This window comes from Catharus ustulatus, chromosome 9 (genome assembly GCF_009819885.2).
Source record: "Catharus ustulatus isolate bCatUst1 chromosome 9, bCatUst1.pri.v2, whole genome shotgun sequence".
NCBI classification, from domain to species: domain Eukaryota; kingdom Metazoa; phylum Chordata; class Aves; order Passeriformes; family Turdidae; genus Catharus; species Catharus ustulatus.
The window spans coordinates 4,100,112-4,126,246 of NC_046229.1; the positions used below are offsets into that span (position 1 = coordinate 4,100,112).

Below are 26,135 nucleotides of genomic sequence, written 5' to 3' on the forward strand. Positions count from 1 at the left end.
TTCCCAGCTGCAGTTTCAAGCTGAATCAAACAGATATATAACTCCAGTATTATCTGAAGTTACGTAATAGTAAAATATAAAACATAGAACTTCCAGAACTTGCCCTTCACTTTAAAATTAAACCAACAGCCATGGTGAAATCTGAAATTCCAATTCTCCTACCCACAGGAGAATTGAGTTTGCTATGCATGCAGTGTCCAACTACCAAGAAGCACAACTCCAGTCATCCCTGCTGGATCACACCACAAGCATTATTGCTTCATCTGTTTCTCTGAAGTCAGAATCCTACCATCGACATTTAATTAAAGAAGGTAGTAAGAAAATAAACAACCTTTCTTGGAATGTCTTTGATTCCATAAGTACATATACATTTCATCCACTGAAGACTGAATTACAACCTTTCATCTAAAGAACAGCTTAATGGAATGGCACTGGAATAAAGAATGGGGGAAGGCAAAAACAAACCCTTGGTGATTTCATATAACACATTATATATTTATATAATATTGGGCTGGCTATCTGGCAGCATCAATTTGCAAGCTGCAGTAAAAGTGTTCATCACCTCAGTGCAAGCAAAAGGCAGAGCCAGGCACTTACACCGAATCAATAACCAGATCCTACCCAGAGTTAAAGCAGCAGATGGTCCATCACAATGAAGAAATGACAGAACACATACATAGAAGTGCCTGTTTTCTTCAGACACATTCTTGAAAGCACTGTATCATTGATCTAAGATTATTTTTATAGGCAGATGACAGGTCAAGCATAAGAGTGCTCTGTTTTAAAGGTTACGGAGTTGGCAAGCTTGGTATCACTGCCATGGACAAAGACTCATTTTCTTTTGAAGTCTTCCTTGTCAGGTTATTTACATTTCACAGTTAAAAGGCTCCTCTCTGGAGAACATGAATTCTAAAACAAATAAGAGAAAAAGTCCTAGGCAAGCTAATGCTACTTTAAAGAGATAATGTAAATCAACCCTGACACCATCAGTGTCATCCTAAAGCACGCAGAGAATTTCCAGTGAAAGTCACTAACATTAAGCAGGTTTAGAGAGTCAGCCAAAAAAAATAAAGCAAAGCTGTAGGTAAACTGCCCTCCAGGCCAAGACTGTTGTTACAGCCATGTATTACAGTGAGAGGCAGAGGAGGAACACTCCAGTGGTGAAAAGCATTTGTTTGGGAAGTCTGCAGGAAGAAGTGGTCCAGAATAAATAATTTATAGTGTGATCTGTGAAAATGTCTATGGAATATGACACCTAATTCTCACTGCAAGTTAGACAGAAAGCTGGATGCCCAGCTAAACACTTAAAGAATGTTACCCTTCAAATTATACGGCTCTTTTCCCAGCTATAAAATAACAATGCCACTTTCTTGCTCAAGAGCACATTTAAGGGTTGAATTTATGAAGGTTCTTTCATATGCAAGGTATTACAGAGGAGTAAAGGTTTGGGGGCTTAAAAAAAAAAAAAAAGAAAGAAAAGACAAAAGAGGCCCTTATGGGATAATAAATTTCTGTGAGTTTTAATACTTCTAAGCAGTGTATGTACACATACAATGCACAGACTTCATGCTACATAGCTTTTTTTCCCTTCTCTGGATGAGAACACTCCTGGAATGTTATTGTTTTCAGGGGGGTGGTTTTTAAGAATTTACTGTGAATACATGCATTATATATGTGCACACCAAAATACTGCTGGGGCTGTAAATGACCCAGGAGTTCATAAACATGGCTATTTTCTTATCTGGTTCAAATTTATGTAAGGAAGCAATTGTTACACAGCTCTGGTTGAACAGAGACCCAATCTCACAGGGGACAAGGGGGCTTTCCATGGAGTTTCACATAAGGAAGAGTTCAAAGGAGATGACAGATTGTTTATTACATCCCTTGTACCATGAGGGTCTGATCTCTGATGGTGTTCACAGGAGCTAATGCAGAAGAAACACCCTGAACACCCAGCCTGCCTCTGAAGAGAACCGAAATGACTGTAAAAAAAAAGAGATTAAGAGAACTGAAAGACAGCAAACTCCTCTGTGGTTTATGCCTCATTTTTCCTCAGAATTTAAGGCTGCAACATCACAACCTCCCACATGACTTCCCCTGAGCCCCAGTGAAGAACAGTTATCCAGTCCCATCATTAGCAAGAGGAATCTCAGACTCCCAGACATCTCTTTATGAATATTAAGGGGAGATTGTCATCTCAACCTCACAGAAGTTAATAATTACAGTGGTCATGTATCTCCATTGCTTCTGCACAGAATCAACAATGAAATGGTTGTTTAAACAGGGTTTCTTTGCTTTGATGAGAAACTGTGTGTGCACCACTCATCAGCTCAAGTAAATGTTAATGACTACTATGGAAAAAAAAAAGGCATTTTCTGATATGCACAGCACAGTTATTTAAGAGTCTTCTTAGGATGTTGGATGCTGCATTTTGAGACTGAAAAAATAAGACCTTTAACAACAATGAATATATGAACTCTGATTTGTTTTTATTATTATGTTTTTCAAGTGCTGGAGTTCATTTTAACCATCACACACACACTCCCATACACACACACTCTCAAACTACCACACTAGGCAAGATCAGAGCTTAACAGCCAACAAAACACACATTCAATCCCTGAGATCATTTTCCTGAAATAGAAAACTACATATGTTTCTCAAATTTCACATCAAGCCACTGCACAGCCCAAGCTGCAGGGGAGAAGGGAGCCAAGCCTGCCTTGGGCTTGGGGGAGGAAGGACCTGAAACCAAGATGATTCCTTTCATATCACCACATTTCTCGTGCACAATCTCCACTTAACAAACACCCCCATTTCACAGCATTTCTAGCTGGGCTTGCTTATCAAGCAGCCTTTGCTTTGTCAAATTAAGACACATTGCCTTGGATTAGTGAGACTCCCTGAGTTCACGATGACTTCATGGTTGGCTCAGTTCAGTGTCTCTGTGGCAAACTGCCAGGAATACATCCACTGCCCCCAATCCTTTCTATACTGACCTAGCTGGCTGTTTTTTTTCTTTAGCTGCAAATGAACACAATAGAAAACGAAGGGCTAGATACTGTCACAGCTAATTAACAATCGTAACAACTTTTAAAAATAAAGTAGTAAATATTTGAAGATGTGAATGCAAGCCTCTGCAGTGCAAGCTCTCAATGTATGTCTGAAGCTGGTGGAAGGGGACAGTGCAGTTTTTCTTCACTGGGCAGATACAGTGAGACACTCTGAAGGGCTCCTGTTCTTGTGGAAAACACATTAAGCTTCTTTTGCTAATATTTTGTAAAGGGCACTTGTACAATAACAATAGCTAAAGCTTCCTGTTTGCCTGTGTGCTTCCTGGCTAACACTAACGAGACCTGCTGACAATTTTCTTCTTCAGCACACAGAACTCTTTCAGATTACTCGGTAGATTCAAGGACATATCATTTTTAAAATTTAAAAAAAAAAAATCTAACAGTAATGGCCACATTGCACCTGCCCTTCACAGTCCTGATATCTTTTCCAGCTACACATTTCCTATTTTCTGGATCAGTCTGTGTGTCACCAGTCTCCAAAGAACATGTTTTGAATTTATTAAAAGCCTGATAGCAATAGAATTCTCTCATTTGGCAAACATACCATCACAGGGACACTTGCTTTTGGCTCCATGACAAGAAATTCGTGGTACTTTATCCAATCCACAAAAACACCACCCCTCCCCTCCCAACCAGCCTTTCAAGATAATTCTCTCTCCTCCAGAGACTTCTCTAAACAAGTCTGCAAGTCTGAACTCTTGGGTTTCATTTCATAAACAGGACAGAACACCCGAGTGCAATTCAGGATACTGCCCCATGGGCTCAGCACTAATCACAACAGCTTTCTGCAGTATTCCCTGGGCCCCTTCTTTCCAGAAACAAGGCCTGATTTTTAGACCAGGCATCTTTTGAAGTAGGCACAAAATATCAACACAAATCCAAGTGCCAGACCCCAGCCAAAGGGTATCCATTAGTCATGGCAGGGCTAGGAAGGAAGGGAAGGGCAGCTGGCCCCAAAAAGTGGTGTCTGTGCTGCTGCAGTTACCACATCTCTCTGAAAGGATTGCCCAATCCTTGAAAAGGACACAGACATCCTTCAGATAATCGTTTAACTCACACTGGTTTGTTTTTTCAACAGCACCTCTAAACACAAGCTCCTCTTCCAAAAGCGCTCTCCCTCCTCAAAGTTTCCAGCCTATTCTGGATAAAATATTTGGTGAGGGCTCCACTGACACAGCCACGAGAGACCTCACAGTGGTGAAAGTAAGCAACCTCCCAAGAGTGTGTGGATGCATCAGTTTAACAGATGAAGAACAAACACAGGGATGAACAAACATCAACCCTCACATGTATTCAGCTGCCCGAACACCTCCAAAGACACTGATTTAATTCGCTTCTCCAAATCACAGAGCAGAGACCTGAATCCAAACTCTGGGATTCTAGAGCACCTCCCTGGCTTTATTGTTTTATTACAAGTTCCCCTCACTACAATTCAACAAGGGACCAGACTACTCCTGCTCATCTCTGACAAAGTCCAGGGAGTTCTCTGGAAGTCAATCAGTGACACGGAGCCATCTCAAGCCATAATTATCAGCTACTCAAAACAGGTTACAAATAAACTTTAAGGACTCCATCACTGCTTAACATAAAGAGCCAGCTACTTAAACACAAGCCAAGGAACTCACAAATGAAAAAAAACAATTTGTGAAGTATCTTCCTGTTGAAAATAGACTGTATACTAAAGAGAGATCCCCCTCTCTCACAGAGATACAGACAAATATTAGTCATGTGCTTCCCAGAAATGCTTTTTATCAACTACAAGCATTTGCTTTTCCCTTTGCAGTCCATCACTACCATAAACAGTATGAATTTCTTTCTTATAAAACAGAGAAACTCATGATCCTGAGATCTGTTGGAAGGAGATCATTTAGAAAAGTGAAGTATATGAAACATCTGTTCCACCCCTTCCCATGTCACGATGGCAAGCAGCTGAAGACTGACTGGACAAGTATTTTCAAAAGAAAATTATTTGGGTCAAATTCATAGATGAGATGAAGTCTCTACTAGATAGCACATTACTTTTATATATCTAAAATATAATAATATAAAAAAATAATCTGCATAAATATTTAATTTGTTCCAACTTTTTTTGGTCATTTTGGGAGGTGACTTGTAGCACAATGCTGGACACCCTCTATCTCAATAATGTCAGCCTGACATTATTCCTACATTTCCACATCCTCCTTCACAGGTCTAATCTCTCTTTTTCAGAATTCATCTTAAATTCCAGTACACACTAGCTCATTTTGCAGTGAGTGAGTTGCCTATGATTGGAAATGGCCCTGAAGCAAAATTCTGGGTCTAAGCACACATGACCTTTGAGAAATTTGTGTGTGGATTCCACCCAGTTTAACAGCTCAGCCCTATTCTTATCTGCAGTGTAATCCCTCACAAGACTCCAGAAACACACTAAGACTGCAGATGTGCATCTCTGGTAAGAATCCCCCATCCCTAACACAGTAGCCTGTAACTAAACCAGAGAGGAGTTTAGGTTTTATGAAGACAGCTGTACCCAAAGTACCATATAAAGGAAAGGTTACCAGAGGTTCTGGATGGGGGAGGGAAGCAGTGAGTCACACTCAGCACGGGCAGAAGTGCTGAGCCTCTGAAAGCACAGCTAAGTGTCTGTCACAGCTCTTCCTCTCCACCACAGCATTTCTGAGAGAAGACAACTGAGTGTTCAAGTGGCAAAACCAACACTTGTTGTTGCAGCCTTGGGGGGCAAGGCTGAGAAGTTCTAAGTTTAAATTTTTTAATTAAAGCACTGTCAGTAACTTTTTTTTTTTAATGCAGAAGAGTCAGCTGCCTGGATCATTCATCAAGTCAATAGTCATTCATCAGCCCAAAGCAGAAATAATAAAACATAACTGTATTAAATATGGAGCTAACAGGCAACAGCTTTCCAAGGACAATGGAAATCAGAAATTTGGAACTCATGCTTTGCAACTGACAAGTGGATGTTGTTCAGTGAGGTACAGAGCAATTTCAAATCAGGAGGCAGAACATCCTAGAAGATGTTTCAGCCTCCACCTCAGAGGTAAAAAACATTTATTGTTTATTATAGGTGTACTGGAAAGAAAACTTGGCAACAAGGCAGTTCAATGAAAGGTGAAAGACAAAGCATTTCATATTTAGAAATACACATCAAGAACTGCTTCTCAAATACGTCAAACTCTGAGCTCACACGCTACTTAACTTTGTGCACAGTGACCTCACTGAAGGCAAAAAGACTTTACAGAATTTCTAAATGTCAAATACATACAAAATGTTTTAGAGAGCCCCTTAAAAATTTAAAGAAGCAAGGTCTTTGCTATAAATGTGCCTTCAGAAATGCATTTATTTTGGTAAAATCCCCATCACCAAAACAAATTTTAAAAAAATAAATCCTTCTTTTATCAGGGCCAAGTTCTGTATGATTCACAGTGACTAACACTGTGTCTTGCCCTGTGAATAGACTCCTTTGTGCTCAAAGGCAGAAAGGGTGGTAAGAGGTAATAATTCTATATTTGATAAATTGACACTTCCCCTGTATTATGAGCATATGCAGGACAAATTACTTGACTTCACCAACGTAAAAGAAAATTCTCAGAAAACAGGTGTACATGGGGTAAAGCAGAGAAAGGAAAAAAAATAAAGTTTGACTCCAGTAAAATGTTTCTTGTCTTTATTTTCCTGTCTTTTTCTTCCTTCTTCGTTACCCTACAAGACAATCCACTAGAGCCAAAACAATGGGCTTGATTTTGGGGAGCACATTAAAGACAACAATGAAGGATGTACAAGGAGATATTTTATTCAAAATAGAAGACTTTACCCAGAGAGTCTCTTCCCAACATTACTTTCTCCCTTACAACATTCATCAATACAATTAAAATATTTTGAGTAATGACATTATCCTTACTAAGGAAATGAACTTGCCAGTCTAAATTCAGGTACCTCAACTTTTGAGTATAACCCTCTGCAACTCCTTTTTTTTTCCAGAGAGATTTTCTGCTTCACCTGCAGCCAAGGACACAAAGCCAAAGCCATGGAGCTGTCAGGATCACTGTGCCCTCCCTTTTCAGAGCCTCCCCCACCTCATGCCCTGACCAAAGGGTGCTAATGTTAAATCAAAGTCTCCAGTCCTTTCACAAGATGCAGATCCTGGAATATCATCTGGGAGCCTGGGATTTATCCTCTTGAAGGTAGAGCTGGGTCAGGTGACAGGACTGTTTAGATTGCAAGATCTGTGGAGTGGGAGTTGTTCTTCTGTTACATAATTCAGAGTTAGACAGCAAAATCTGACTGAAAGTCCAAAGGAAGAAGATTTAAGATGCCATTTATCAATTATCATCTGGTAAGTCCTTGCACAACTCCTCTTTTTGCCTTTTCTAAGTCAATCATAGCACTTCCCTGCTGTATAATGCAAGGAATATATAATATATAATGCTCTAACAATAGCTGTCAATCAGGAAAACTAACTAGGGAGAAATAGAGCACTCAAATAAAAAGAACTGTATCTGATGGGAAGGTATCTTCATTTCCAGAGAGACTAAAACTCTCCTGTGGCCAGTTTTCATCTGAGACTACATTTTGCAAAGATTCCACTCCACAGACTTTAATGGAAATAACTGAGATTCACTGAAAAATAATACTGGCCCTCACTTCTCACAAGGATCTGTGTTGGTCACTTTAATCCAGATTTTTAAGGAGTTCTATCAGAGGGTTTTGTTCAATTACTCAGCAAGGATTTCAGGGTGTTTTTGGGGAGCAGCACAGCTGCCTGTTTTACATAAGTGACCATTTTAAATTAGATTTTACCAGACCCCTCCCACATGGCCAAGAAGTGCCTATTTCCAATTCTCAAAAATCAATTTGTCAACAAAAATAGATTTCAAAGAATTATTGGAAATGTATTTCACAGGAACTCCAGACTCCAGAAATCATATTTATGCTCCAAAATGACATTTTGCAGCAACACACTGTATCTGTGAATTCCACTGCTCCTAGGAACAACTGTGCTCAGGAATGCACAATGCATGCAGGAGATAGGTTCAAGATGTTTTGGGGCTGGCTGAATTACAGACAGATGTACATAACAGCAGGTCCAGTCAGAATGAATTAAAGCAGAAATGTACATAAGAAAATAGACAAAATCATACTGTTATGATTAACATACCTTGCAGTGACACCTGTGGCTTTCCAAGATAAGAAATCTGGAAGATCAAAGAAGTAGCCAACCTTCTCCCATGATTTTGGCAAGTTCTAAAAAAATATGTTTAGAAAGCCAGATATTAGAGGTCAGGCATGGTCATGTCCTTATTTTAATGCAATTATAATCCTGATATTTAGGTAAAAATGACAATTTTTTCACACTCAGTGTTCTGATCTTCCAGTCAGCTCTTCTCTCTGATTTACTGCCTGGAGAGCTGAGCATTTTCACCAGCACAGACTGATCATAAGCAAAGCTCCCCATGAAGAATTCATGGAGGCACAAGTTTCAGATCAATAACCTGAGGTGTCTCTGTTCCCCATCAGCTGCTCCATGTCAGAGCAGTTTCAAAGTCAACAACTTTCAAACTCAAACACAATTCAATTCAAACTCAAGCTCAACTCAAAGTCAACAATCAAAAAACAGTGGTCAGAAAAATGTTCCATTTTCTAAAATAAGCCATTTAAGATTTTTAAAATGTTTAAAATTTAAGATTTAAAATTTAAGATTTGTTAATTATAAGTATAGGGGGGAAAAAGGAGCTCTTGAGTGCACAAAGCAAGCCTGCAGATCACATGGCTTTCTGAAAAGCCACACAACATTCTCAAATTCTTAAAAAACTCTTCCACCAAGACAGATCATTCAGAAGGAGTTTCCACCTGCAGACAGATGATGGTCCAGAAAGCAAGAAGACTCAGAAAAGGCTGGCCACATCTTTGTTTCCATCTCCAAAGCTCAGTCTGATTTCAGATTATGTTAGCACTGCATATTCTCAAAACTACTTTTCCACAAATACAATCTCCACACCACCCACAGGTATCAGACCAGGATGAATGGGAAGAAAGTTTTCCCAGGAGTAATGTTGGATTCTAGTGTGACAGACAGTGAGCATCACAAAGCAATCCCAATGGTCACCTCTGACCTCAGCACTTTAAAATAAGTAGAGAATATGAAAACTAAACAAAAGCCCACAAGGGTCACAAATCAAACTTCCACAGAAGGTAAGATTGCTTGAAAAATCTCCACCAGTTTCTTAAATAATTGAAAAGTTTAAAGTTTTCTCACTTATGATCAGCTCCTGCACTAGAAACACAAGTCTTTGCTGGGATCTTTCTGGAACAGAAATTAATTCCATGCAGTGTCAAGAATGTACAGGCTGAACTAAAAGAGAACATGATTCCATCTTAGAGAAATCATATTTGGCTCTTGAAATTCTTCCCTGTGAGGGTGGAGAGACCCTGGCTCAAGGTGTCCAGAGAAGCTGTGGCTGCCCCATCCCTGGAAGTGTCCAAAGCCAGGTTGGACAGGGACTGGAGCAGCCTGGGACAGTGGAAGGTGTCCCTGCTCTTGGCAGAGGGTTGGAATGAGATGAGCTTTAAGGTCCCTTCCAACCCAAACCATCCTGTGATTCTGTAACATAACTTAGATACTCTGTGATATCAAACCAAAATCTTACAAGTCCAGAAAGTTGCTGAAATCTGTGAGTTTGAGAAACTAACGTGCAACTGGGCAAGTACAAAAAAAGCAAAATTTTGTTTAGTTTTGGGTCATGCCAAGAATCTAACTTAAAACTTTTTGAGTTTAGACCTTGAAAAGGTTCTAAAACTTACTGGGTTTCTATTGAATTCAAAAAAGAAATGCTCTGATTACAACTTTTTAGCATAAAACACACAACCTTTGGATGCCTGTTCCTGACCACTCAGGTTTAGTTCACCTCCCAGACATATGTGGTTGCTGCTCACATCAAATTTAACTTGCTATATGAATGCCAAGGTGTTCCATAGTTCAGCCCAAAGATCATTCAGCCTGATTATTTTGATATTAAAAGCTATTACATGTTGTTAACACACCTGAGAGCCTTCAAGAAGCAACAGGAGTACTCAGGCTGTTACTTTAATCAGAAAAGAAAATGGATTAAGAATAACTGTCCTCTTCAAATAAATCTGTTTCATCAAATGTACTCCTTGGATCCTTATTCTATTACTTCAAGAATTCCCAAAAGCCACAAGTTAGTGACACTCAAAATACTTTGTTTCATGAACATCCAAATGATTCATTTTTTGCCATCTTGATGCTGTGTCATCACCAATTAGTACAGACAAAAAAAAAAAATCATAGCACGCCCTGATGCTTTTTCCAAACAAATTTAAAGTCTCCATGTTTTCGACACTCACTGAAGTTAATTCAAATTTATTTTCACCCAGTCAGGAGTCTGTGACCACATTAAAAGGATTGTGGAAAAGATCCAGGAACGTTCCCAATGCTGTATTCACATCCTGCAACTCACCCTCCAAACTCACTTGCAGAGGAACTCACAATCTTTCTGCTTTCCAGAGGTACTCATGGGGTGCCCTTTTTCTTCATCTCTCTCTCTCATTGCTTTGGTTTGCTTTAACAGCTACACCTGCACAGAATAATGTTTTGGGATTTTTATAAGTAATCCCAAATACTTGGGGTCAAAGAGTTTAAGAATTAGGTAGTGCAATGTATTTTAATCTTCCTAGGCAAGAAGGGAAAATCAGGGATTTCTTAACTGGACTGAAAATACACACATAGGGTGTCTTTTTCTAAATTACAGAAAACAAATGCACATTGTGTGAAAGAAAGAAAGAAAGGGAACAATGGAACACTTAATGCACACATTCACAGGGATCTAAAAACTCATGTCCCATGCCCTGCTCCAAGTCAAAGCAAGGATTTACAGCTTGGATCTCCCACACTTCCCACTGGATGCCAAGCCATGTGATAGAGCTATTCCCAGACACCCAAGATAGGCCATGAGCAGAAATTCCATCCTTGCCAGAGCCATGGCTGCAAACTGATCAATTTTCACACAGCTTGCACTCTAAGATTAACTGACTGAATTATTAGAGTCAGGAACTAGGGCAGGGGGAGAGAAGGGGCTTGGAAAGTAAACTCTTGGAGTGAGGCTGCTGCTGAAGGGGGAGAAAACTGCCTGCACCACCCAGACACTGGTGCAGGGATCCTTAAATCCCTGAGGCATCCTGGCATGGCACCACAGGCAGGCAAGCACCAGAGGCCAGGCCAGAAAGGGCTGCAGAGGGACAGAGCAGGCACAGCAGCAGCAATCAGAGCTGGAGAAGCTGGAACAAGGCTGGAGGACAGTGTGTGCCTGCTGGGAGCCTTGTCCCACTGCAAAGGAGAGGAGACACACAGGGGACAGCCCAAGCAGGACACGCTCAGAGGTGCAGGTGCTTCACATCTCCTGCTGTGAGTGCTGTTTCTAAAAGGCACTTCTGCCTGATCTGCAACTGCAGCTGAAAGCCAGACTCAGTCTGAAGTACAGCTTATGCATGTGTGTCTGCACTGTGTATGGATTGTGATAACACAGAGTGCTGAAACATTTATAAACAATTCTAAACAAGAGTTCAGTTCCAAACTCAACAGCCTGGAGTCATTCTCATTTAACACAGAATTTATTATTCATTTTAATGGAAAAATATTCAGTCACATTCAACAAGACAAAAAGCCAGCTGCAAGTGCAGCAAGCAGTGAAGAAGACAAGCACCAGCAAAAGCAGTTGGTGCCAAGCTAATGCCACTTCATCCAGTACCCTTCCTTCCAGGGAAAGAGAGGTTTCAATTGTTTCTGCAAATGATCCCACTGGTAGCTGCAAGTCAGGGGTGCATAGAAGGAAGAAAGATGATGGATCAAACAGCAGCTCTAACTGAGGATGTGAACTGTAGCATACAGGAAGATCACTGACAGAAAAAAATCCCTACTCACTGACTATTGATTTTAGTTATTAATGGCAGAAGAATGAGATGCTAAGCAGTCATACCATGGTTTGGGTTTTCTTTTTCCTAGAGAGATGTTCTTCTTCACTTCTAAACATGAAATTAAGAGTGGAGTTGTGAAAACAGAACACAGAAGACTGCATTTCATTTGGAGGCAGTTACCAAGCAAATACCTACCCCCAGTCCAACATCCCCCACCCACTTAAAATAAACAGTAAAGTTCAGCATCTCTGATTTAATGGGACTATTTTTTAGAAATAGCTGGTTTGTAACGTCATTTATGAGGAAAATATGCATCCTTTCATTTTGGCACAAACTACAATAACACTTTCAGCTGAAATTAGTAAACAACATTTTCTTCTTTTGCTATCTCTAGGAAAAAAAAATATGAACAGGCTAATTCTGGAATTGGACAACCCTTCCCTGCAGTTCTTGCATTGCTGTGTTTGAGTTCTCTTCTCATTGCTCTAACACTGGTTTGCCACAGCACTGGTTGGGTTGTACCGACAAACTCCTACAGCAAAATTCCCAAGTGAAGGAGTTATGTACTCACATCTTCAGATCACATGCAGGCATCTATCCCCCAGAGCTACCTATGCACTCAGGCAGTGAACATCCAATCTTTTTAGCCAAAATCACCAAAATTATAGAACCTGCTTAGTAAAGTGCACAAAAATGTAACTGCAACTCCAGAAGTAAAAAACTGTTGCAATAATGTTTTGTAAGAAAATTGTATATAACAAAATCTAAGGAAATAACAGCAAAAGGAGTAAACTTTATTGGCTATTTTAAAAGAACCAGTAGCCAGGAATTACTTTCCTTTTTTAGTGAAGGTTATATTCAAATTTACCTACTGGCTTCAGGAAGACTTTGTCAGAACCATTTTTCAGCTAGTTTCTAAATATGTGTCAAAGGATTCTCTGTTTCAACTTCATTTACAGTTGATGTTCTTAATTCATGTGACCACATTCAAAAGTCAAATGTGGTTGCACACACAGAAGCAAGTTTTATTAAAAAATCAGGTATTTGTTTGGTTTTGCACTTAACACTGGACTCTACCACCACACATCATCCACACAGGCAGAAAAATACAATGCTGCTCCTAAGTGAGCCACAGATGTGCACATTTTAACCAGAGTGCCCCACAGGCCTCACAGTAGCTGCATTCAGCTGATCATTTGCTGCCAACAGCTGTCCCCAACACACAAACTCCACTTGCAGGGATGGCTTTGCCATATATAAAACACCTACCTGCAATCACAAGCATCAAGACCAACCAATTAATTTCATGGATGCTGACTAAGAGATGCCAGAGGGTAAAATGATTCAGCCCCAATCAAACTGAACGGAATGTAACCAAATACAAATCAAATAGAAGATCTCAAAAATCCTATTATGGCCTTAAAAATGTAGGTTTTTTATTCAAACTCAAAATGGTATAGAGATGAAGAGCTGGAAGAAGAGAATAGACCCTGAAGTCTCCAGTCTCTAGTTGCATCCCTGTGCTGTGTAGGGAGATGAAATGTTTAAGAGAAAACATGATATGGAAAAGAAATTCAAAAGGAAGCAGATGAGAGTAACTTGTGACTTGGAAGAAAACCTGCAGCAACTCTCCACAAATAAATACAAGGGGAGAGGAAGCAGAAAGCCACAAGAGATAAGGACCAGTATCTACTTCTTGTACAGTGGTGTCAGCTCATTCCTCTCACTGAGTGAGGTCATCTGCAGCTTCAGTTCCAGGAACAAGGTGATGGAGATGGAAAAGCACAGTTAGGTCATTGCTGAATCCCAGAATGGTTTGGGTTGGAAGGAAACTTAAAATTCATCCAGTTCCACCCCCTACCATGGGCAGGGACACCTTCCACTATCCCAGGTTGCTCCAAGCCCCTCTTGGCCTTGGACAGTTCCAGGCATGGGGCAGCCACAGCTTCTCTGGGCAACCTGTGCCACAGCCTCAGCACCCTCACAGGGAAAAATTTCTTCCCAGGAATTTCTTCCCATCTAACTCTGCCCTCTGTCAGTGTGAAACCAGGCCCCCTTGTCCTGTCACTCCAGGCCCTTGTCCAAAGTCCCTCTCCAACTGTCCTGTAAGCCACCTTCATCCTTTCCCCCTTCTCCTTCTTCTCCATTACTTCCAACCAATTCACAGAAAATTTGCAAAGTCACATTCTTTAGAAGTACTTTTAATTGCTTAGATGAAAATTCTTCAAGCCACAGAAACAAATTCCACTTCTTTCTTTGAGAGACACCCTAATCAATCACTCACAAGTTAGCACTGCTGATAAGACCCATGTCAGACCCTTCCTCATAGAGATCAGGGCTACAAATACTGTTAGGAGAACCCAGGACAAAACATGAGACAAGAGAATCTCCTAAAGTGGTCTTGCAGACCCAGGGTAGCACCAGGGAAAGGAAGAGGGAAGCGTTGGTAACAATGTACACACAATTAACCCCTGGGTGTAACAATAAACCCACCATCATTTAGTATCAGTACTTTAAATAACTTCCTTCCATAAGTGCATCTAGTAATCTCCTAAATTTATCTTTTATTTATTTTATTATCTTCTATTTTGTTATTTCACTTCAGACATAAAGCAGTACTTTTCCCCACTGCATTCTCTCTGCAAAACCCATATGAATGCAAGCAGCTGTGGAATGTACCCAGCACCAATCCCAGGCAGATGTACAGAAGGAAAACAGCAAAAACGTTTCATAGCAGAAACATTAAATTCCTGGGGAGTTCAAAATAAGGTCCAGAGAATTCAAAGCAAAAGTCAACATTGATTCTTCATATATTAGGGTGTACATGCTGACCTGGAGCATGACTGTGCAAAGTGTCTGGCTGTGGTTTTGTTCTGCTCTGCTTTCTTTACAAACATCCCTGTGTTGAATGTGTTGCAGCCATGTCAAGCCTTCTGATAAAAAACTTTCCAGAAACATGATGCCAACTGAAGGAACAAAGGCTCAAAGTAGCTTCTGGATACACCTTGGTTTAGCCAGTTTTGATTATGGTCAGAATGTGCCCAATCCACTGTTTTTGTCTTGATTTCCTGGGATGCTGTCAGATATATCACAACATTAGGGAGGAATACTGAGAAAGGAATAAGGAAAGAAAGGAAAAAAAAAAAACCCAATAGTTAGGAAAGCTGGAGAGGCCAAAGCCACGCTCACAGTGTCGGGAACGCTGTGTGAAACTTTCCCAGGCAGTCACCAGGTCAAAGCAGGTACAGTGCACTCATTTTCTGAACACCACTTATCATAATTAAGCAGAAGCACAATGGAAATTTCAGTTTCAACTTTGCAAACCCCTAAGATAACTGAAAAGGATAGAATAAAACTAAAACGTGTCTTGCTACCTGCTAATCTTGCAATTCTCCTGTGGGATTTGAAAACTAAGCTTCCTTTTTGCCAGTCTGTGCATTATTATTAGCTTAAGAAATGATCCTGTTGTGAGATTATAAAGTATATTTTCCCTGAAATGTGTGAGCTAGATCAAAATCTCACTGCCATTGGAAAATACACTAAACACAGAAAATAAAGATCATACAACTCAAAAACAGGAAGAACACATTGAATACCATTCTTTAAGTATTTTTCCTGACCATAACTGTAATATCTGTGTTACAGTTTATTGATATGTAAAATATTGATAACAAAAAATCTGAAGAGACTTAAATAATTTCTATTTGTAGCCCAGTTCAAGTCAGTCCACTGAGAAACAACTGATGTGCAAACTGCTGTTGTTGGTTTCACCTGAACAACCTGACATCAAATTTATTGTAAGATTTGCCTTCTTTGGCAAAAAGTGAGGACACTTGCATTACATGAGGCTGTTTCAGCTGTCAGAGGCCAACGTGACCCTTTGCTGACAGCTCTGATGTCAGGTAAGCCATGGATGAAAAATAAACCCTCACTCTTCACTTAATTCCTTTCCCCCTCCTATTTTGCAAGTACAGAAGCAGTAAAGCCACTCAATCCCACACCTCTCCAGAGCTAAAAGGTTTAACTGATTCTCAGCAGATTACAGCCCACCCCAGGATAATGTTACTGCTCCTGAGCAGCTGAGGTGCTGCTCTGGGTGTTGAGGTGCCTGAGTTAAGCAGGGCAGGCTTAAGCAGTTTAATGGTGAGTCATGCCCAGAGCAGTCAGGATGCAGGAATTGTGGAGTGGGCAGCTCAGCAGGCAGACGCTGAGGTAAAAAACTCTCTCTTAAGGACAATAATCTCCTTATCTGGTATGTCAGATAAGGGACAGGTAAACAAGCCCTGTTCTGTGGCACCCTTCTGGCAGGAAATCCCTGCTGCTGGCTGGCACCTGGGGAGAGGAGAATCCTGTGTCCCACCCACTGGTTCATGGAGGGAACAAGCCCAGCAATGCTCTCCCCTTTACACCACAGCAATCATGCACAGGGCTTTGAGGTCACAGCAGACATTGGACACCCCATAATCTGGATTTCCTGAGCAGCTAGGTACTGATATCCCAGACCCTGCAACAGAAAAATGCTTTAAATGCAAAGGATTCATTTAATGTTTTTACAGCTTACATTTTATTATTGATAAAATGACTGATGTATGATACTCATAGCTTGAGAAGAACTAGTAGATAGATATTCATATTTCATTATCAACATTCATTGCCCTCTATTATCATTAATCTGTCAGTACCTGCTTCTCCCAGATAATTCCTTTGACTTCCCCCACTCTGTACCTTGTTACAATATAATGTCTCATGTCTGTAAGAACAGGAGAATTTGGCTGCTTGAAACTGGCAGCAAGTAATTTATATTTGGGCTTTGTTAAAATGACAGTGAGCATCACTGAGGCCAAATTCAAAAAACCAGGCTGGAGGAGGTTATAAAAATTTCAAGTGGCAAGTGTCTCTCCTTTTATCTGTAATTAAGAGGCCGCTGTAACACATCAAACTTAAACACAGAGGACAGAAGCAGAGCTCCACATTACACACAGGGCACCCTGCCTCTGCACATGGTTTATTCCTACTGATGGGACAGAACTAACCTGAAGCTGCAAGTGGAGAGTTCCTCTGCACTGCTGGATCCCTCTAAGGCACTCCTCTGGCACTCCAGGCTCCAGTTGGTGCAGGAAATACACCTCCATAACTAAATCCTAGAATACTTTATTTATTATCTGTACCTCTATTTGTATGTATATCTAATCTTAGATAAGGAAGGCATATGGAATGTTTCTGTCAGGGAATGCTCAATTTCAATAAAATCAAATATATTTCTACAAAATTGAGAGGAAGAAAGAACCTCAAAAGGTTTGAATCACAACTTTAGCCTGGCCTTACCCTGCACATCTTGGCTTTCAACACTGAGACTGAAGATTTTGCTTTAAAAATCTCATTCTCAGGAATTAACAAGGGCACTGATCACTAGTAAAAATGCACCAGAGAGTTAAATGTACTCACTTCCTTTATCCAGAGCAATTTAGGTGGCTGCATTTCCACAGACATGGTTCCCCCTACATAGTTCAGAACCCTGTGCTGGGTTGCATTGATGCGCTCGACTTGGCTCACTGCACGATGGTCCATCCACATGATCACATTCCTATGGTTCTGTCCTTGGGGGGAAAACAGAAAAAAGACTTATTTCAGCTCTGGTTTAACCCCAGCTCAGCACTTTAACTTACTAGGCTCTAAACTGCTTCACACTTTCACTTCTACACTGAAAACTCAAATTCTATGTGTGTTAAGAATTCACAGTGGATATCTAAAACTAAAATTTTAGCCCTCTGAGCCAATTTGAGGACATGCTGAGTACTGAGAATGTTGATTGAAACCAATCAGGCTTGTGAGCATCCAAGAACTGTGAAACACCATATTCTCTGGTATTTCACTCAAAGAACCCAAACTCCCTGAAAAAGTTCACATATGTAGTTAAATAATATAAAGGAACATTTTAGTATCCAAAACCAAAAAATGTGACAAAATCTGAACAATTATGTTGTGAACTTAAATTAACTCAATCAGCTACAGGGATTCTCTTTCCTCTTCTATGGTTATGAGAAGAGCCACCCTAATTCATTTCCAAAATACTGTTTTGAGGGGGATAATTTGCTGAAAAGGTTTTATTTTGGATGTGCAAGGAAAAAGCATTTGGCAAGTCTGCATCACACACAAATGAGAACAAGAAGCAAAGAACATTTTATCCAAATTAACCTCCAGAGGACCTGCCAGAGGGAACAGTAATCCAGGTGACACTGCAGATTCCTCTCTGGCTAAGTACACTGCACACTCCACAGCACAGCCACTCAAGCATCATCTTGAAAACAGAGTCCAAAACAAGGCAGAAGAGTGAGGCACATCAATATTTCTAAAATGGATTGAAATACAACTCAGAACTGTGAAACTGTCTGAAACACCACCACTGCAAGACTCTTCACAGCATTACAGTACTGAGTGAATTCTTGTCTTGTTGTTTAGCACCACCACTGTGTAAACTCCAAGTTCTCAGGAATATTAGACCACAAAAAATGAGAACTGAATTTGACTCATTAGACCCAAAATAGCCCCAAACATCATTAGGCATCGAAGAGATTGTAAGAGACTCTCAGACTGAAAAATAAATAATCTGATCTAAATTTGGAAAAGGACATTTTGGGGGCAAAGCTGGTTTTTTTGAGAAGGATAGGAGGAGATGACAAACACATCTGAGAAAAGAAAGGGAACATACACAGAATTATGATTATGTCTCTGTAACTACTGATATAGCACACACCTAATCTTAAGTGGGATTCACTAGGTAAAAGAAGTGCAGCACAGACTTTTTGTGAGTCTTCTGAATCATCTACCAAAAAACTAATTAAAACCCCCCAGATTTTTAGAAAAAGATCACAGACTGTTTCTGAAGTTTAGCACCATCCTAGACAAAGACAGAAAACCAGTGCAATAAAATACACAAACTGAACTTCTTGCCTGCAGCTCCATGACAGAGCAAGCAGTTAGACTACACTAACACTAACATTTTTAACATTCCTTTAGCCAGTGTAGATGGGCATTATACACACTATAAAAGCTATGATCACTATGGTGTGAAGGAGAAGAAAATATACCAAAATGAAAAATGAGCATAGATTTTCCTAAGAAGCAATTTCTCAGTGCCAAGATGAATGAATGTGATCTTAAGATGCCAAATATTTAACCAAACAGTAAGTAATTCTCATCTCAGATTTAATTTTGCAGTAAAATTAAAACAGTAAAACCAGGGGAAAAAAATCCTCTTAGAAAAAAGAGTTTGTGTCATCTCCATCTCCAAGAGCCAGCCCCACCACTTGGCATTTGGAAGGCATGGAGAGTTCCCTGCCATCAGTGGTAAAACTCACACAGTAACACCAGGTTTTGTGTGGAGCCCTACCCTCAGAGTTGACTGCCAGAGGCTGGAACTGTTTATCCACCACAACAAGGGAACAGGTAGCATCAAAGCCAAGCCCTCGGATCAGGCTGGCATCCACTCCACGGACAACTTCCTGAAAATACACAGAACACACAGAACACAAATATATCCATGCATGTGCAAGTGCCATGTGAACTAGTGAGTACACAAAATGAGTTACAAGTTAGCTAAAACTCAGAAATTTCCTAAATTCAGTGTTCTTTAAAACTTTAAATCATAAATATACCAAATTACCAAAAATTCTTTGTGCTTCAAATCCAAATTCCGAGGTCTTTATTCACAGTCCTGGATAAAAGCAGGAAGCACAAAAATATCAGTAAATAAAGGTAGCAGAAAACCTTCAACATTAATTTTGTCTCTTTACTAAAGCTTGAGCTGAGCTGGATGTGAAACATGGATGAGGATTAGGACCAAGTGTTTCCACCAGTTACTTCACTGACTTCCTGCCTGTGGAAGCAACAATCTTCCAGAATTGCTTTGGTAATATTGTGTTTGTCTTGCAATACTGAAGGGTTCCAAAAGTAAAGTTGGTCAAAACCTGTAGCCATGATAACACCTCTGCAATGCACACCTTTACTCAACTACCAAGAGTGTGAATAGCATATTTTTTGGAAGGTTTTCAAAAAAAAAAACCAAACCATTGCCCCAAAATGCCTGAACCTCATGGCTTCCAGCAGCTCTGGAAAAAAAAACACAACACCCACAAGGATTAAGTGCCAAATGAGGTTGCAAGACACCTAAAATGTAGCACGGTAATAAATTGCCACTTCTCAGCAACAATAAAAATATCATTATTTTAATTAGTACTATAAGGAAAGACTTTCAGTAGACTTGCACAGTGCCAGTCTCTTACTGGCTCTGTAAAACTGCAGTTTCTGAGACAATTTTATTGCTTAAATATAAGAGATTGCATTTAAAGAGGTCCAGAGCAAGAACAAAGCCACTCAGGCAGAGAAAAAATCAAATAAGCAGAGGAAGACTTGCTCTGCTTTAAGCTGCTTTTCCCTAGCACTCCTGTACTCCCTTCTTTTCCTTCCATCCACTCACCTCCTCTTCTCCATCTCAGGGTATTTCTGCAGAGCCAAGCTCATTAATGTTTGAAAAGGCTGATCAATAACAAGACAATGGGTGAACAGTCCATCTGCAAATTACCAAGCTTATCATGAATATTTAAAAAGCCAACCTTAGAACATGCAGCAGGCAGGGGCTGGAGTGAGAAAGATGAAATGGCCTCTGTGTGCACTGCAAGCAAGGTCTCTAATTTACCTTTATCTCCTTATGTACAGGCAGAGCCCTGGATCAGAGGGTACAAATTTTCCCCTGTAGTAAAGTCTATTTCAATCTGGTTTTATGCTTGATACTATCCACAGACATTTATTATTTATTTTGGTCTTATAACACTGGATCCTCTTATAATGAGGATAACAAGTGTTACTTTAGGGGCCATCCACAAACCAGATTATAATTTATCTATGACAAATCCTCCTTTATGACTCCAGAGCAGCCCAATGCACATCTCTGGATATATGCACTGCCAGGTTCTGAGCAACCTTGACTCCTCCAAGAACTGTCTCGTGGGCAGAGCATTCACCAGTTAAACAAAGCTCACAGATGTGAGACCTGAAGGCAGTGGGTAAATGCTCCCTCTGCAGTAACAGCACAAAGAAAGGTCTTTCATTCTATTAGCAACTGTAGCATGAGTTTTCTTCACTCTGGCCTTCAACTCCTCATCAGTAAAACAGACATTTGTGAAGCTGCATCAGCCTCAAGGTGCCTCTGATGCACAAGGGTGGTCACAAGTTACACAGCATGAACAGACCAAGGGAAGTGACAGGCACGGGGACTGCGCGATCGTGAACATACAAAACTTGCAACACAAATCCTTCATTTTGTCCTTGCCCACCTTTGTGACAGAGCAGCAGGCAGCCCAGATGTCTGCAGAGGATTGCTCATAGTGGTCAGGCTGGGGCTCCCACACCTGGATGGGTTGTTCTGCATGTGCCACCACCGTCCCAAACCCGTCCACCAGCGCCGCGCGGACGCTGGCTGAGCCCACGTCAACTCCAACGTAGTATTTCACTGCACTCTGCTTCTCACCAGGCATCTTTAATAAAACCTCTGGAAGGAAAAGAAATAAAAGGGGCTAAAAGCAGATAAAATGACTGATAGAAAAAGTGCCAAGAGCTGCTGCCTCCCATCAAGCCAAACATCCCACCTGTGGTGTGATAATGGTAATTACGAAGTAACTACATGACAATCAGGTACGTTTTACCCAGAGGAAAAAAAGAACAAATAAATTTTTCAAGAGCTCTCCACCATCAATTCACACCACTTTAAAGACTCAGAAAATAATTTTCTGAAAATGTGTTGAGCCATGAGAGCATGGTGTGAAATCTCTGCCTACTCTGACATCCTACAAGAACAAAGTGAGGTTAAGTTAATTGATTTAATTATTCACAATGAGTTGCTTATTTCACTATATTAAGTTTAACTATTTGACATTTAATATAGTGACAAATTCACTGTTCTTAATTTCTCACAGTTTGTTCTTAATTAATAGTTAACATTTACATTTGAATCAAGCTGTGAGAATGCTAAGTAAGAGCTGATAAAAGTATTTGAAACGTCAGACAAGTAGCACGTTTAGTGCTTGTATGAACCTTTTACATCTCTGAAACATATGAAATTCAGCTGACACACAGCTTCTGATATTCAGAAAACAAATGGATAAATTGGCATTTGAAATACATGGTATTTAAAGAGTATTGAAATGGCTCTACTTAAAAACAGCTCACTTCTCCTCAAGAAGTGACCTGGATAATTTCTGGATATGGCAGATGGGGTGGTTAGAGGGAGGAGTATAGGCAAAGGGGGAAAGATCTGGAAAGTCCTGATTAACAGAATATGATTATTCACATTTCAAATGAATATTTTTTTCTTTTTTCTTTTTAATAATAGCATTGAGTACAGGTCAAGATCTACTGGTACAATGTAGGTTTCTTTCACATCCATGGTTGGCTTGTAACCACTGCTGCTGGTGGATATCACAAATCTACAGTCACTGAGGGTTAGAAGCAGCAGGTGAAACAGAGAAGGAAAAAAGGAGCCCCCTATCTCAGAAAAATCCAATTTTGGATAGTAATTAATCAGGACAAAGATTCATTTGCACTGAAAATGGCATAAAACAACACCCTGGCTGAAGAAACCAACTCCCTTCCATCCCTTAATCAGCTCACGGAATTGTGGTCAGTCTGTGAAGACCTGTTATCACACAATCACTTCTTCCTGCTTCAACCTGGCACTTCATGCCCAGACCCCACTGCTGGGTCCAGGGCCCTTGGTTTTGTTCTTTGCTTTTTTGTTCTGTGCTTGGCCAGCACAAGGGACAGACCAGAGCAGTCACCACACCACATTCTGCTCACACCGTGCAGGGTCACCAGGGTAGCTGCACAGACCATCAGCTTCTAATAATGTCAGAAAGTAGAAAAAACTCCAAGTTACAGAGCATATTGTGGTCCTGCTGGAAATCCTGGCTGCTGCCTCCAGCATGCTGGTTCTGCCCAGCAGATAAGGTGCAACACACACTAATCTCATTAAGCAAGGTCATGTGTCCAAGCGATGAGCAATCAGCTAAAAATAATGGTGTGCCATGAGTCTAACACCTAGGAATATTGGCAAGAAAGCCTGCTTTATTTTCTTGGCCCTGGCTCTGTGACCTGGTCAGAGGAACAAAAGCCAATCCCTCTGCCAGAGAGGACAACTCTGCTGCTATGGGTGATTAATACTGCATCTGTCACCTGGGGGTGACAGCACTCAGCTTCTCCCTCTTAGCTTTCAGCTGCAAAAGCAGTTTTAAGACTTTTTTTCAACATGTTATTTACTTCTTAATTTTGCACTCCACCTCCCCAAAGCTCCAAAGGCTGGCTGCAGGTGCTGCAAACTCCTTGTGAGAAATTTTACTACAAAGACATTACATAATACTGTTCCTGATATTATCTCACAAATTTCCCTGTTTTTCCCCTATTTCAGCTCTGCCTTTAGCTGCTGACTCATAAAAAGTTGAGAATTAACCACAAGCTGCAAACCAGATTTTTTTTTTTTAAACATAGGCAAATCCTTCTTATTTGATTTTCACAAAATACAAATAGCAAAAGGAGTATTTTATATCCTGCCTCCTGCTCACACACACAATATTACTCCAAATTTCTCTTCCTTGTATGGCAGCCTTGATTTTAGCTCATTAATGTGTTTTTGCTACTTAGAGAACAAGCTTAGCAGATGTTAGAGAATTAAGCTCACAGTACCTCCTACTCAGCACTTGAAATTATGGCTTTGCATTGGATTCTTCCCACAAACATTTGAAACCTGGAACCCAATCTGCCCATGTAATGTTTACTTTCCTTTTTTTTCCTTACTAAGCAACCAGGATGTGCCTGAGTGAGTGACTGGGCAGGAAGCAGAGTCTGTTTATTGCTCCAGCAGTGCATATCAGCCTTTGCACATCCACCAGTTTATTGCTGTCAAGCAGTGGGAACAGGAAAGAGTTAAGAGACAGTACAAAACCAAGAATCCCAAACTTATTTCAGCTGGGCTCTTTCAGAATAAAGCTCACCTAGATTCACAAAGCAGCACTCAATATCTCATGAAAAAAACGTAAATATTAATCCTTTTTCAATAACAGCAAGCACTAAGTTACAGAGCCTGTTCAAAGTAAAGTGTCTCTGCAACAGGATCTGATCTGCCTGCAAAAACATAATTTGATGCCAAGGGTTTTTTTGGAATACCAAGCACTTGGTATGCCACCTACTTATCAACCCCATCCACAAAAAACACTGTCATCTCTAGGTCATAAGTGTCAGCAATTATGGACTCTGCCCAAGGGTATTTCTTGAGAACCTAAGAACTCAGCAAAGAAGTTGGTGGAAAATATTTAGCCAAAGTACAGTGAAAGAATTTTAAAGAGGAATGTTGTCATTCTGTTCTGTTTCCAGAAGATTCCTTTGGTACAAGAGGAAGCTCCAAATCAGAGCTGAAGGAGCTTTTTAATGGAGTTCAGGGTAGCAGAAGGTCTCTGCACAAGCTTCTTGCTTTGGAATTTGGACACCAACATTCATTGCCATGTGAACAGAAAACTGTTGTGCAAATAAAACATTGGTTTGGATTTTTTATCTGCTGGATTCTTAGCTTCAGCAGGCAATACAATCATGATGAAAACTGAACCAGAAAAATGACTGAAATAAAATGTCCTAAAAGTCCAGTCAGTTCAGCTCATCAAGCATCATATTCCTAACATGACACTAAAATATTTTATGCATGGATGATGCATGTTCATGGACTTCCAAGGGGTGGAAGGCAGTGGAGATAGTTCCTTCTAAATCCGTGAAGGATCTAAACTCAGGAAGCCTGGCTCCTTGCAGCCAAGAGAAAAAAACCTCCAGAACTTCAACACAGCCTTGTCTGTCCACTACAGAATTCAAGCCTCATATTTTCAACTTATTATTTGAATTTGCAAACAGAAGGAGAGGGGCAGAGGAAAAAAAGTAAAATTAAAACACATGTCAAGCTTGACCATGGTAATCCATGTGCTAAGTCAGGACAAGAAGCCAAAATTCCCCCCAAGCACTAAACCAGCAATGGCCTCTTTCTCTGCAAATCACAGCAGGGACAGAATGGCTTTTCAAACAAGCATTTATGATCAAAAGGCTACAGCATATTATAAATATTTATATGGCCCATTAAATAATAGTCTGTATAAATATTATTCAAAATGTGCATGCTGGAAACCACAGACTTCCCAGTTTATCCTTATACAAATGTGTTAGTTTTCCCACATAGGCAATGAAGAAAGAAAAAGGAAGGGTGAAACTCAGTTGCAAAAAAATTAACAAAAAAAAATTTAAAAAAAGAAAATCCTTAACTTTATTTACTTTAAAAGGAATGAGTAAGTAACCAGATGAGATTTTCATGAGCACTGTTAGACTCATCTGTCCCACTTTACCTCATGGTTATTGAGCTGCCAGGACGTACCTTTCTCTTAAAGTCACGGGGCAGGAGGAGCTGCACTCTCACATCAACACAGGCCCAAGCTCAGCACAAGCTTTCAGCAGCAGCAATTTAGACTTTGTGGTGCTCTGTGCTTAAACACAAGGAATTGGGAAGGACTGGCATGTCTGTTTTAAACTTTGATCTTTGGAACGCTGCGGGCTGCCCAGAGCCGGTGATTGTGGATAAACAGTGTGTTTTTAGTAGTGCAGCTGTGCTTTTCTATGGCTTACCAAGAAAAAGATTAACAGGCTCAAATTAGGCTTCATAAGCTTCATGTGAAAAGATCTAAACATGCTAAAGAAAAGCTGCTTTACAACTGTAGAAAGGACATAAACCAAAACAAACCCTTTTGACATGATACTGGAAATTCAGCACTTTGCTGGCTTGCTAGAATTGAGTAACCAATATAAATGGTGGTGGTAGAGTGGCAGTATCTCCTTGAAAACCATGAACTCCCTCTTCCAGCTTCTGTAATTCTTGTTTGAATGTGGAAAGAGAAAGAAGGCACATGTCTGTGTGGGAGAGCAGGAGCAGATGGGGAATTCTAACTCTGAGGTGAAGGGCAATACTAATATAGAAAATATCCTTAAATGCCCAAGGGACTATGCTATAACTATCAACAAGCATCTATTTGTCAGCTACCCCACAGCAAACAAAAC

The 26,135-nt window shown here is 40.3% G+C and overlaps 1 protein-coding gene across 9 annotated transcripts in view; it reads right to left on the bottom strand.

Annotated features, from left to right (window-relative positions):
• The window catches only part of FGGY (FGGY carbohydrate kinase domain containing), a 280,628-nt gene that overhangs the window by 94,830 nt on the left and 159,663 nt on the right, over window positions 1-26,135 (bottom strand). For 6 of the 9 annotated variants that reach the window (XM_033066875.1, XM_033066877.1, XM_033066878.1 and 3 more), the window contains 4 exons: window positions 21,335-21,549; window positions 19,393-19,504; window positions 17,448-17,599; window positions 8,230-8,315 (listed from right to left, as the gene is read on the bottom strand). In XM_033066875.1, the coding sequence (XP_032922766.1) occupies window positions 8,230-8,315; window positions 17,448-17,599; window positions 19,393-19,504; window positions 21,335-21,535 (551 nt within the window). In that variant the 5' untranslated portion in view covers window positions 21,536-21,549. Of the gene's footprint in view, window positions 1-8,229; window positions 8,316-14,834; window positions 15,112-17,447; window positions 17,600-19,392; window positions 19,505-21,334; window positions 21,550-26,135 lie in introns of those variants that run through there. The other 3 variants (XM_033066882.1, XM_033066880.1, XM_033066883.1) reach the window with 3 other exon arrangements.